Here is a 13,133-nt window from a genome sequence, read left to right on the forward strand (position 1 = left end):
GGGACGGGGACGTATGCGAGGCAGGCGGGGACGATGAATGCTATAGTTGTTACTTGTCCGGGCGTAGTTTGTCCGGGATGAGGTCCGTAAGGACTGGGGAGTGATGGTAAAGTCCGTAAAGGACTGAACGTCGAGTACGATCGTCGGCAGAGACCACCACACGATACAGAAACGGGAACAGCAGCGCAAGATAGGAAGACGGACGAACGGATGGGAGCTCGGTGACCACCGCTCAGAGCGCGCGTCACGAAAGCACCGTCTGCCGCTTCCCCGGCCCCGGCCTGCTCACGTTCTCGAAGCCCGGGCGGGGAGTCGACCAGCTCGACCGCGCGTGGTTCACGCCGAACGACGACGGCGGCTGCGACGCCGAGTGCTGCGACAGTGGCGGGCGTCCCGAGAGCGAGGAAGAGGACGGCTGCAGTGGCATCGACTGGCTGTGTGTCGGAGACGGCCTCGCCTGCACAGCCGCGCGCGAGTGACGGCGGTCACGGTCGCGGTCCTCCCCAGAGCCGTGGCTTGAGACGCGAGGGTGGCCAGTCGGTCGATGGGGGAGGATCTCCCCGCTTGACGTGCGCTGATGACCTGGGCCGTGCCTGCGGGGACTCGACTCCGACCGCGGGATGCTCGGCGCGCGCGCCGACGCCGGTGAGCCCGATGAGCCGCGGGAGTGAGGGCCGGTCGAGAGACAGTTCACGCGCTCCGAGCTGCTGTTTGCTGACGAGGGCAGGCCCTGGCGCATCATCGTCGGTGACGAAGACTGCGAGCGGGTCGGGGAGCCGCGCGAGCTATTCTGCGATGGGGAGCGCGCACCGTGGCCGTGCATGAACGGAGGAGAGGGCGGAAGGAGAGGCTCCATGCCGTACATGGGCTGCATCCCCATGGGTTGCATCCCTATGGGCTGCATCGGCATCATCGGCATCGTGCCCATCCCCATGTTCATCGGCATCGGTCCCATGCCCCACATCGTCGGCGGTAGAGGCATAGGCACGGCTTGCGAGTACCGTCGCGAACCGCCTTCTGAGATCATAGACGACCGACGGCTCTGGCTGCCACTCTGGCGTCGCTCCCGGAAGTCTTGCTGCGACGATGACGGCGTGGGCGCGTTGGAATGCATCGACGGCGGGCGAGAGCCATACACGCTGTTCGGACGCGAGTCTCCAGGAGAGCCCGAGCCCGACGTTGACCCTTGGCGGATCTGCTTGGGGATCGAGAGCGACGACTCCGACTGCTGGCGGTAGGAAAGCGGGGGGTGGGGCTGCGACGAGTCGTAGGCGGCGCGAGAGTACGAACCTCCCGTCATCACCTCCGGGACCGAGGGCCTGCGCTCGCGATCCCACTGGCCGGTCGCGAGGCCCTCGCCCGTCATGTTGCCGTTGAACCCCATCCGCTGGCTCTCCCGACGGTTGCGCGCGGCCGAGACCTCGTCGGCGTAGAGCCGCTTCTTCCGCTCCTCTTCCATCGCCCGTTTCTCTCGCTCCCACTTGGACCGCTCCGCTTCCCATCTCCGCTTTTCCTCCTCGTGTTGTACTCTTTCCTCCTCGTGCTTCCGCCGTTCGCGCTCCGCCTGCAGGAAGCGCGCCTTCTCCTCGCGTTTCTGCTTGATACGCATGACGTACCCGAGAGGGATCTGGTCTTCCTTCTCTTCCTCCGCGAACCGGACACCTTGCTTCATCGCTGACTTGAGGGCTGGAGGCGCAGATGCGGCCGATACGGGAGGGGAAGCGAAGGAGGGAGAAACGGTGGACGACTGGGACACGCTCGTGGCAAGCGACAGACTTGAGGGGGAAGGGACAGCGCTTGTGACCGGCGGCGACGCCGACACTGCTTCCATCCGGAGCGGAGAGGGAGACGCCTTGTACGACACGGGGCGTGACTGTGAGGCTGACAAGCCTTGAAACAAGTCGTCAACGGCGACGGACATGGTGTGAACGCAACGAAGTACTCACCGGAAGGGGCAGCCGCTTTGATGGTTTGCGTGGGGGATGCAGGAGCTGACGGCGGGTGCGAAGAAATGGCCGCAGGCGCGGATGCAGGCGCCACGACTGGGCTGAGGGCCACCGGTGACTGGAAGAGGGTGAGGCCAAGGGAAGGCTGCGTGTCGAGGCGCAATGAATCGAGAGACGGCATCGCGATCCGGGGCGTCGCAGGGACGGGCTGTTGATCCTTCGGCAGGTCTTCTTCATAGAACCCAGAGAGCAGCTCCAGAGTAATGGAGTACTCCAGGGCGGCAATACCGCAGGACGTCGCGGGGACAACGCGAGTCCATAGGGGCTCTGCATTCGTGCTCGGGGCCGGGACATCCTCGGCGACCAAGACGCGGAAGCGGTCCTCGAAACACGGACGGTCAGCCCAGCGGCGGAGGCCCGCTGAATGGAAGCTGGGGTGGCCGGTGCGGACCGCGGTGTCGTCGAGCTGCAAGGAGGGGCGAGGCGAAGGGACGGACCGACGGCTGGCAGAGGGACCAATCTCATGCGTCTCGGCTGGGGTGAGATCGCGGTGAAGACGGCGTCTGAGGCGGGTACGATGGAGGGTGGACTCTAAGCTCTCGACGCGTGGCAGGGCTCGGAGAGGATTTGACGATCGCGGGTAGGCCGGGAGGCCCGGAACGTCAAGTAGCGGCGGGGGTGCGAATGGAGGGCCAAGCGCGTTCTCAGTCACCGCGAGGAGGTAAGCGGGGGGAGTGAGGGGAGGCGAGCGCTCCGGAGGCCTGGAGGGATCGGGGGCGAGAGAAGACTCTTCGGAGAGGTCGTCGTCGGTGTCGGTGTGGAACGTGGAGGGGGAGGATGCGAAGGGGCGGGCAGCGGTGGCGAATCGTGCGTCCTGGGAGGAGTTCAGGTGGTGGAACGAACCTAGACGGGAATCGAGGGCTGGTGTGGATATCCAAGCCTTGGGGCCACGATGAAGGGAGCGGAGATCATCGTCGGGGGTGGTGGGTGCGCCGCTGGAGGAACTGGACGAGGAGGGGGGGTGGAGGTCTGTGCTGTTGATGCGTCCGACGACGGGATCGAGGGGCTTGCTCTTGCGTGAGATGGAGCGGAAAAAGCGAGCCTTGTTGGACTTTGTCGTCTGGGTGGTGTTCTCGGTGCGGGTGGAGGGAGCGGTGGAGGCCGAGTCGGACTTGTCTGAACGCCTGGAGGCAAAGACGGCCACGATGCGTCGCATGAGGAAGCGAGGGCTGGCGGGAAGAGATAGAGATAGTGGGGAGAATCAGGCTGGGAAGACGAGCATCGGGGGGCGGGAGAAAAGAGGGCGTGGTCGTGAGTCGTGTGGGGAAAGAAGTGGCGGTGGCGGAGGGGAGGATGTGGGGGGAGGAAGGACGGAGGAGGGGCCGAAGAAAGTGGCCGGAGGGAGGGGATCGCCCCGGGGATGGAGGCAGGTTAGACCAAAGTCAGCGCGAACTTGCGGCTCGCGCAGGCCGCGGATGGGCACCGCAGACGCCCAAACCCGGTGCGAGCCGCGAGACGCGAGCCGCGCGAGCCACGTTCGAACATAGCGCAAGCCTCTATTTTTGCCTGCGTGTATGCGCTCGCGTTGTTCGGCGGGCGGGCGGCGCTGGGTCTGCCTCGTCGTCGCGCTACCACTCGCAGGCTGGGCCCGTGCTGGGCTCTGGGGCTGCCCGGATGACATCACCGCACCTGCAGCTCGCCCCGACGACGGCTGATCGGTCTCCCCAGCAGACGTTTGCGATCCGACCGCGTCACTCGCCCCCCGCGCTCTTGTCCACGCACTCCATTCCCGCTCTGGCGCCCGCCCCTCGGCCGTCACTCGTCATTCGATATCACACGGGGCCATGCATCGATTCGCAATGGTCCAACGCGATGGCGCACATGGAAGAATGGGAAGGGGGTGTCGCAGTAGTCGAGATCGGTTCGATGAAGGGTCGGTGTCGCGGGAGGATGTCAAGGAGGGTCCGTAGAGATCGTAGCACCGGGAAACGGGGAAGAGCACAGCACAAAGCACATGGGTCCATCCCCGCCATCGCCAACCAGCCAGCACCCAGCACGGTCCCGAACCGCGTCCGCTCACGCCAGCCCGCCTGCAGACCCTCGCAGCCTCCGTGCGAGCTGGATGTCGCGCTGCATGATCGTCACCCGCTTCGCGTGGATCGCACACAAGTTCCTGCCACACAAGTCAGCATGCCGCCTCTCCGCACACGGCCCGGACACTCACGCGTCCTCGAACATGTGGACCAGAAACGCTTCGGTCGCCTCCTGGAGGGCGAGGATCGCGCTGCTCTGCCACCGTAGGCCCTTGTCCTCGTACTCGACCGTGTCCGTGATCATGTCCATCGCGATCTCTCGCACCTGTCCCAAGCCGTCAGCCTTCGCTTTCAACGCAACCCATCCCCCGCCCCAGACATTGTACACCACCCTCTCCTCCTGCGTTCTCCCCGATCCCGCTGCCCAGACGAGAGCCCCCCGGGCGCTCCACCGACCCTGACCACGCGCGTCCACTGAGGACGTAGACGGACCGGCCCCGCGGTCGGGAACCTTGGACAGAAGCACGTCCCCCGCCCGAGGTAACCCAGGCGGATGGATGCGGTCAGAGCACCCAAAAGCCTAGGGCCCACCCTGATGCCCCGCGCTGCGTCCGCCGGACCGCCTCCCTACCTCCCTACTGCAGTGGGTGGCGCATCCGTTGCGGCAGCTACAAGTGGCGGGCGTGGTGGGCGGGGAAAAAAAACAAAGTTGCAGAACACGCCACCCGGGCGATTGCGTGGGCGAGGGCGGGGAGAACGAGGCGCATCCGTTTCGCCACACACGATCGGGCGAGTATGGCACTCACCACGCGGGAAAACGGCAGCTTGCGGATGAGCAGGTCCGTGCTCTTCTGGTACTTGCGAATCTCCCGCAGCGCGACCGTCCCCGGACGGAAGCGTTTCTCTGCACGAACAAGGCGCCGTCAGCTCAAAGCTCCGAGCCCAAACGTCCGCCCGGGGACGCGAACGGCGAGGCAGACGCGCCCCCGTGCCGCGCGCATCGGCTTGCGCAAGCATGAGCCTAGCGCGTCGGACGCAGCGCGCCGCCTAGGACGCGTCCGTTCGCGCGGACAGGACAGCATGAAGGCAGGGCAAACGCGAACTCACTTCCGGTTCCTTTGCCACCGGCATTTGAGGGCCCAGCGGTGGCGTTACTTTGTCGTGGTGGGCGACCGCCTGTGCTTTTCCGTGCCTTCGGCATGTTACGATTACGGGGTGGAGCTGCGGGAGATGAAGAGGAATCGGACTCCTGTGGTCTGCGCCGGCGCTGTGATGTTGCCATTTCTTCCGCGAATGTAAGAGAGCAAGGAGACGGCCGTAGGCTTGGACGAGAGCAAGGAGATGTCCGGAGGACGTGAAAAGGAGAACGGGAAGAGAACCGGGCTGAGAGGGTATCGCAGAGATGTGGAAAAGGCTGCCGGGGCAGGTCCGAGGAGACGTTGGACGCGCTTTGCGCTCTGGCAGGCGCCGGAAGCGCGGTTGAGATCCCATCGGGCTTTGTCGCGCCTACGCGCCATACTTACGCATTCGCGCTCTTCGCTCATCTCACAGTCGGCTTTGTTCTTGTGCCCGTCGCGTTGGAGACGGCCTGCAGCACTCTGAGAGTGTGGGCCCTGCGTGCTGCAGCCTTCGTAGCCGGCGCTCGTACCCAGTGGCACGTCATGGCCGTATCACATCGACCGACATGCTGCGGCAGTCGTCCTTCCTTACCTCCCCCCATCTCGCCCCTTCGCTGCCCACCTGCACCCGACACTCACCACCATGACTGCAAGCTACGGAGACCCCTCCATCCGCCAGGGCACCATCGGCTACTACAGGTTCACCGACATCTTCTTTGAATGGTCAGTATTCCACTCGCAGTGGCACATCGGGCGCCTCTCGATCGTAATACGCGTCCCCGCTCACATCGATGGCCACACTTGTAGGCACAAAGCCCTCCCCGATCCTGAGGACATGAACCCCTCAAGGCTATGATCGCCTAAACGCGCTCGTACACCCCGATCATCCGCTCCGCAAAAGGGCGTAAACGGCATTGAGCTCTATCGCGGTCAGTACCGCGAGTCCAGCCGTAGCAGTAGCAGGCTCCGCCGATGCTGACCCTCGCTCTCGGACCCAGCGACGTTCGAGAACGGCGAGATGCGCCTGCTCTTCTCGTCCGCGCAGGTCGAGTACCTCCGGTACTACATCCACGCCTGCGCGCTCACCGACGCGCTCATCCCGCTCCCCGCGTCCGAGTACCTGATCCAGAAGGACGAGATGCGCAACTGCGCGCCCGACGTCTACAACGACGCCGCCGTCCTCAAGCGCGCGATCAAGGTCCGTCGCCGTCCCGCCCTCGCCTCCGCGGGGCTGACCGCGGTCCCGCCGCGCCCGCCGCGCCCACAGAGCATCGAGAAGAACAACAAGCGGCTGCGGAACACGAGCGACCTGCTCGCCTACCGCCGGCTCATGTTCGAGCGCGTGCGCACCTTCTGGGCGGGCCGCCTCGGGACGTGGCTCGCGCTCGACTTCGAGGCCTGGGACCGCGACCACAGCGTGCTCACCGAGTTCGGTTGGAGCCGCGCGTGGTGGCCGCGGGACGAGCACGGGAACAAGGACCTCGAGGCCGGGGGCCCGAGCCTCGAGCACGGCCACCTCGTCGTGCGCGAGCACCAGCACTACTCGCAGACGTACGTCCCCGACCACAGGAAGGTGCGTGCTCTGCTCTACCGCGGAGAGCGCTGGTTTCTGACGGCGCTGCGGCAGCACTACAACTTCGGCACGAGCGAGATCGTGAGCCGCGCCGAGTTCAAGCAGCGCATCCGCGACCTCATCGCGCAGAACCGGGCCGACGGCCCGCTCTTCCTCGTCTTCCACGACAACAGCCAGGACATCAAGTCCGTGCCCCCTTCCCTTCCATGCGTGCCTGCTCGCGCTTCGCAGCGACCGGCTGATCGACAGCTGGCTGACACCGTTGCTCGCGCAGGTACCTGCAGTCGGACATGGTGAAGGCGGTCGAGCGCATCGAGGTGCTCACCGACGCCCCGCACAGCGGCGAGCTCTACATCGTCGACACCGCCGACCTCTTCGCCGCGCTCGAGGGCGAGGCCGGCGGCCAGACCCGCTCGCTCGAGCGCGTCTGCCGCCTGCTCCAGATCCAGACCGAGTACCTCCACAACGCCGGCAACGACGCGCACGTGCGTCCCCTCATCTCTCTCGTCCACGCTGTCCCCGACCTCCGCTCACTCTGCGCATGCACGCACACTCAGTACACGCTTGACGCGACGATCGCGATGGCCGCGGGCGAGCCCGTCGACGCGCAGCGCGACCGCCGCTGGCCGGGGCGCACCGTCGACACGCAGGCCAAGGTCCAGTTCCAGCCCTGGGAGGAGGACTCGGACGCGGACGACATCGACGACTTCTTCGGCTTCCCGCGCGCCAGCGACGCGAACATGCCGCCCAGCCCGACGTCGACGCCGACGCCGACGTGTCGACGCCGGGTTGAAGCTGGGGTTGAAGCTGACGCCAACGCCGCTCCCGTTTAGCGTGGGGGGCCATCTGGTGCCAGCTCGCTGGGATCCAGTCCTCGACTGACAGTGACAGTACGTGGGGGAAGCCAAGGAAGGGAAGCTAGTCGAGAGGCGTGCGGAAGCCACCTATCTCCGGGTCGCCGCGCCGCGCCGCTGTATGTATCATACTCGTCGTGCAGCACAACAGAACTCTGCACAACCCCAGCCATGTCTGTGGTGGGCCTTGTGCGCCCGTTCACGCGTTCACGAGCCACGACGTTGAAGTTATCGCGGCGCCGCCAGTCGCCGCTGGGTATTTTCGTTAGCCGGGGTAATACGCTATGTACGCTCTAGCTGCCGTCCGCCTCCCGGACAGCAGGACAGGGCAGCCACCATATCGCCGACGGTCGCGCATCGTGACGGTCATGCGCTCTGGGCAGCGCTCCACGTCGTCACCTACTCGTCTCCTTCACCGTCGCCCTCGTCGTCTGACCGGTCGTCTGTGAACCCTTCAGCGGGGCCGCTCACGGCGCTAGAAGGAGTCGTCTGTCAGCCCCATGCGTATGTGAACGACCGAGGGAGGAGTGCAGCTTACCGGACGGCGACGCGGCAGATCAGTACATACCAGAACAGGCAGAGGCCCTGGAGGAGCAGAAGGGGCAGGAACATCTGGTATCTCATCCATGGCGCCATCCACGCCCCCGACTCCGGGAGCCATTGCTTCGACGCCTCACTGGTTGACGCAGAGCATATTAGCGTACGAACCAGACACGCCGTGAGAGTGCGTACGGGATGAGGTCGAACTCGAACCAGATGGAGTAGAGCATGGTCCAGTTGAGCCAGTGCCGGAAATAGCTGCGTGTGCGCAGATGTCAGAATCGGGGCTGGGACGCGGAGCTAAAGCACGCGAACCTCCAGATGCCGAAGAAGATCACGAACGAGACGGCCTTCGCCCTCTCCATCTGCAGGTAGTTGAGTAGCTTCGAGAACTGCGGAGGATGGGATTCAGTATGCGCGTGCCAATGTCGGCGCATCGACGTACCGCGAAGGCCGAGTCCGGAAGGTCCATGCTCAAAAACACGGCGCTCCCCATGAAAGTCATATTGACGAGGTAACTCCAGCTGTAGGATAAAGCGTGAGCACACACGACCGCTTCGCAGCGACAGGGCCCGCTTACCAGACAAGCCAGAGTGTCACAATGTGATGGGCGATGAGTTCGTAGACATCTTTGCGAGGTTTCTCCAGTCCCAAGGCAAGGATGATGGTTTGGTGCAACCAATTGGCGGTTTGCATCAGATAGTAGCGCTTCAGCTCCGGCTTCATCTCCCAGTGGGGATAGTCTGCAGAAACCGTCAGCTTGCTTCACGCGTGTATCACTCGACGTCACTGACCGATCCAAAAGTTCTCAGTGTAATACCACCAAGTGGGCAATTGCCCCATGATGCGCTAACGGTGACCCAGTCAGAGCCGAGGCAAGACTACTAGAGCTTGAAGACGTACTATTCCCCAAGCAGCCATGATCCCGAAGTAAACCATGGCGTACCCCTGCTCTCCAAACCGGTCCAGCTTGGCAGTTTTCTTGATGCCAAACGATCGTGCAAACGGGCGAAAGATTTTGAAAACGACGACTTGCCGGACGAAGGCCCAAAAGACGATGTAATACCGACGAATGCGATGTCAACCATCCTTTTTGGTATCGTGGTCATCGTCCGTCGAGGACGGCACGCGATAGGACACGAAGATGAGGGGTGTGAATGGGTTTGAGACGGTGTGGCCGAGGTATGGCGTAAGGAGCTCCCAGTTGACCCAGCACAAGACAACCACCAGGAGGATCTTGAGTGACGTAACTGACGCGGGGAATATGAAACGGCGAGCACAAGCACAGGGAGAAGCGGGCGCACCTGGTACCACAGCCATCTGAACGTCACTATGTCGTTCCAAAACCCGCGCGATTCGGTTGACCAACGAGCAATCGTTTGTCCGGATCCTTGTGAGAAGGGGTGGGGGCTGGGGAAGGAGACGCCGACTCTTGGCCGAGAGGGCTGAATCAGAGACCACGCATTCAGTTCGAGGGAGCGTGAATAAATCGAACAAGAACTCACGTCTGCGGTCTGAAGGGACCAGTGATGTGGTGACTGGGGTCATCTCTGCGGGAAAAGGCTTCAGTAGGTGGGTGGTAAAAGACACATTCGGTACGCACTCAATCTCCTCCAAGGCGTTGATGGCCTGAGGCCTCCGCTTCACGGGTCGCGACATGATGAGGCGCGGTAAACACTGAAATTTGCGGATGGGGGACCAGACCAAGTGCGCGAGGGCCCTGGGAGTGCAAAAGTCTTGGAAGTGATGACGGGACGATCAACCGGGACGGACCCGAGTTCTGCTGCGCTTGGCCCGCGTGAGAGCAGCCGCAAGGCAGAGCGGAGCAACGCAAAAGAAGCGATGGGGAAAACGAGGCACGGCACAGAAGCCGTCGACCCCAGTGCAGGGCGAAGTCATAAGGGACGAGGTACCGTCGAGGAAGGTACGGTGGGACGCTTGATGGTGACGCAGCTCCCTGGTTTTACGCCGAGTTGCCGAACACGATACGGCTCAATACCGAGAGTCTGGAGAACACGTCGAGTAGATCGGGGCTTGGATGACGGTAACGGGAAAGCCCACTACAGCTGACGTCATGCCTTGCAGGTAACTCGGGTCCCAGAGAGCACCGGGCGTCCGTATGCCCGTACGACTATGCCCTTGTTTGGGACGGGATCGCGAAGCTTGAGAAGAACGGTCCGTCAACAGAATGAATGTCCGTGATGGCCTAGACAGGGTCCAAGAGGGCAGCCGGATGGGGAGGGGTATAGTAACTGTGTGTAGCGAGGCGAGCGAGACGATGAGAGCATAGAGTGCATTGACTGGGTAGAGACGAGAAGAGTGAGTGACATAAGGAAGCCGTCTGGGGGAGAGCGGAGAGCGGAGCTACACCAGTGTCACAGTAAGCGCAGGGGAGAGGGGAAGAGGGGGGCCGAACGACGCGATGCATGGCGGAAGTGGGTGCTTATTCATGAGGCAACGGGATCAGCGTTGTCTCGGTGCACCCATGACTATGCCCTAATATCGAGGGGCTATGATTGGGTTCTACTCTACTCGACTACAAGTGGACGCTCCGATTTTGTCTTATACACCCACCAATACTATAGCTGCAGCAGGCCTTGACGACTCCTCCAGCCTACTCACAGGCAGCGACAAGAGCCTCGGGAGAGCGCCAGAAAAGGGGATAGTGAGACTCACGTTGGTGCACACCCGGCAGATACACGGGCTCCGTAGTGCAAGTTTGGGGCCGAGCGCACCTGAGTCATTGCTCACGCGTAAACACTGCCTGTGTTTCCATATTGACGGGCACAGTATCTGCTGGATAGTGTGTGCCATCTCCGCAGAGGAGCTGTGGAACCGTGGTCAGCAGGTAAGGGAACCTCAAATACAAGGAACCAGAAAACACAGCCGCGCACCTTTCCTCTAACAACACAAGTCCTCTGTAGCCCACTGGCTCGCAATCTTACCAATAACTCGGGGATGCTTGGTATACATCGTCGTGAGTTGTTGCCAGATGTACGCTAAGTACTTATACAATGCCGTGTTGAGTCGGTAGCTACAACAGATTGATCGTGTCGTGTAGAGCCTGGATGGCAATGTCATATCTTCGTAGACGTAGCTTCAACTAGTCATCTTTTTCATCCTCAACTTCACCGTCGTCCTCGTCATCCGAACGGACGTCTGTTATTTCTTCAACCATGATGGCACTGCAAAAAGTGCATTAACACCATACCACGTCGAAAGCTGCCGAAGCACGTACCGAATTGCAATGCGCCAAATCAGCACATACCAGAACAGGTTGAGGAATTGGAGAAGCAAAATGGGGATGAAGACTTGATACTGCATCCAACCCGCCAACCAGACACCATCGTGGGGTACCATCGCCTCGCAGTTTCACTAAAATAATGAGATTAGCACATCGAATCCTCGTCGTTCAGCGCGCTACTCACGGAATGAGATCAAATTCGAACCAGACCGACCACAGTATCACCCAGTTGAGCCAATGACGGAAATAGCTGGAAATCCGGGAGCGTTTAGACAATTCAACATAATTCATGACAACTACACACCTCCAGATGCACAAGAACAGGGCAAATACGGCGACTTTGGTTCGTTCCATTTGAAGGTAATTAAGTAACTTTGAAAACTGAATGATCGTGAGCATTCGCAGAGTCAAGGCGTTGAGGAATGGCGTACAGCAAGCCATGCATCCGGGAGATCCATGCTAAGGTATACAGCGTTTCCTATAAGAGTTAGATTGACGAGATAGCTCCATCTAGGAGTGCTAGAATGAGTATAGGGTGGCTGAGAGTGCAAGCGAGACCCTCACCCAACGAGCCAAAGGGTCACCAAGTGGTGAGCGATCAGTTCATAGAAGTCCTTCCGAGGCTTTTCCAGTCCCAATGCGAGAACAATGAACTGCTGCAGCCAGTATGCCATCTGCATGAGGTAGTAACGCTTCAGCTCGGGCTTCATCTCCCAGTGGGGGTAGTCTGCCAGAGGCATTTAGACGGATAGACGGATATTCACATGGAGGTCTCACCTATCCAGAAGTACTCGGTACGGTACCACCAAGTGGGCAGTTGCGACATGACGCGCTGAGCAACAGGGTCAAAAGTGATAGATGAATGAAGCGAGTCAACGCACCACACCCCAAGCGGCCATGATGGCAAAATAAATCAGGGCATACCCTTGTTCTCCGAAGCGATCCAATTTGGCCGCCTTCTTGATTCCGAAGTAACGCGCGCAAGGGTGGCATAGGTGGATCGTGATAGTTTGGCGGACAAAGGACCAGAATATAACATAGTAGGTGATGAAAGCGAGGTCGAGCCACCCCTTCTGGTACCGCGGATCGTCTTCTGATGAGGTAGGTATGCGGTGGGAGATGAAGAGGAGAGGCGCAAACGGATTGGCAATAGATTGTCCGACGTACGGGGCCAGGATTTGCCAATTCGCCCAGCAAGCGACGACCACAAGGAGCATCTTCAATGAAGAGACTGGACCGCACGGTTAGAACACCACAGCCACAGGCTTAAGCACGACTCACTGGGCACCACGATCCACCTGAACGTCAAGAGATCATCCCAGAAACCTCGTGACTGGGAAGACCACCGTGCTACGGGGGGAAGGCATCTTGGTGAGGAGGGCCTGTCGCAGGGGAAGACGGGGCAGACTCTTGGAACAAGGGACTGGTGGGGGATCAGTGCGCATGAAACAGTGTGAGATGGAGAACGCACGTCTGTGGTAGGAATGAGCCCGCGAGATGGTGAGTGGGGTCACCCCTGGAGGAAGGTTAGATTGGGAGCAGAGAACGGTGTGCCGACGCACTCGATGTTCTCCAACGTTTTGATGTGCTGCAGCTTCCGCTTGCCGCCGGCGGTACGCGACATCGCAATCGTATGGCTATAGGGTTGTGAGTGGAGAGGAGAGAGGGGTGCCCGAGTCGGAGGAGGTGGTGACGAAGCAAGATGATGCACGCGGTGGAACGCTTGTCGGGCGCGTCGCGTCCAGGCGCTGAGCGCGACGCGCCGTGCACTGTCCGTCTTGGACGGGCCGTTGACCGTTCCCGCAGTCCCCCAACCGGTCTTCTT

The 13,133-nt window shown here is 61.5% G+C and overlaps 5 protein-coding genes across 5 annotated transcripts; 1 reads left to right on the forward strand and 4 right to left on the reverse strand.

Moving 5' to 3' along the window:
* Positions 1-244: 244 nt before the first annotated feature.
* On the reverse strand, positions 245-3,162 carry BXZ73DRAFT_40483 (uncharacterized protein; the record flags this gene model as incomplete). Its single annotated transcript, XM_048018583.1, has 2 exons — positions 245-1,890; positions 1,947-3,162. The coding sequence occupies 2 exons, from the start codon at positions 3,160-3,162 to the stop codon at positions 245-247; spliced, it is 2,862 nt and encodes a 953-aa protein (XP_047882287.1).
* An 860-nt stretch (positions 3,163-4,022) lies between these two features.
* Positions 4,023-5,180, reverse strand: BXZ73DRAFT_97504 (histone-fold-containing protein; the record flags this gene model as incomplete). Its single annotated transcript, XM_048027388.1, has 4 exons — positions 4,023-4,119; positions 4,171-4,304; positions 4,786-4,883; positions 5,087-5,180. 4 exons carry the CDS (start codon positions 5,178-5,180, stop codon positions 4,023-4,025), a joined length of 423 nt encoding a protein of 140 aa, XP_047882288.1.
* A 560-nt stretch (positions 5,181-5,740) lies between these two features.
* On the forward strand, positions 5,741-7,503 carry BXZ73DRAFT_97505 (uncharacterized protein; the record flags this gene model as incomplete). Its single annotated transcript, XM_048027389.1, has 5 exons — positions 5,741-5,900; positions 6,096-6,670; positions 6,725-6,855; positions 6,945-7,155; positions 7,228-7,503. 5 exons carry the CDS (start codon positions 5,741-5,743, stop codon positions 7,501-7,503), a joined length of 1,353 nt encoding a protein of 450 aa, XP_047882289.1.
* A 420-nt stretch (positions 7,504-7,923) lies between these two features.
* BXZ73DRAFT_97506 (longevity assurance proteins LAG1 LAC1) lies at positions 7,924-9,723 on the reverse strand (the record flags this gene model as incomplete). The annotated part of the gene is made up of 13 exons (XM_048027390.1): positions 7,924-7,999; positions 8,063-8,200; positions 8,257-8,322; positions 8,380-8,456; positions 8,510-8,588; positions 8,645-8,807; positions 8,859-8,913; positions 8,968-9,095; positions 9,150-9,314; positions 9,369-9,384; positions 9,434-9,509; positions 9,570-9,614; positions 9,668-9,723. The coding sequence occupies 13 exons, from the start codon at positions 9,721-9,723 to the stop codon at positions 7,924-7,926; spliced, it is 1,140 nt and encodes a 379-aa protein (XP_047882290.1).
* Positions 9,724-11,488: 1,765 nt separating this feature from the next.
* Positions 11,489-12,932, reverse strand: BXZ73DRAFT_74408 (TLC domain-containing protein; the record flags this gene model as incomplete). The annotated part of the gene is made up of 9 exons (XM_048022017.1): positions 11,489-11,558; positions 11,613-11,689; positions 11,740-11,827; positions 11,873-12,035; positions 12,086-12,140; positions 12,190-12,539; positions 12,590-12,606; positions 12,780-12,824; positions 12,871-12,932. The coding sequence occupies 9 exons, from the start codon at positions 12,930-12,932 to the stop codon at positions 11,489-11,491; spliced, it is 927 nt and encodes a 308-aa protein (XP_047882291.1).
* Between the last annotated feature and the right edge of the window lie 201 nt (positions 12,933-13,133).

Source organism: Epithele typhae (assembly GCF_022376455.1).
Source record: "Epithele typhae strain CBS 203.58 chromosome Unknown BXZ73scaffold_4, whole genome shotgun sequence".
Taxonomy (NCBI): Eukaryota; Fungi; Basidiomycota; class Agaricomycetes; order Polyporales; family Epitheliaceae; genus Epithele; species Epithele typhae.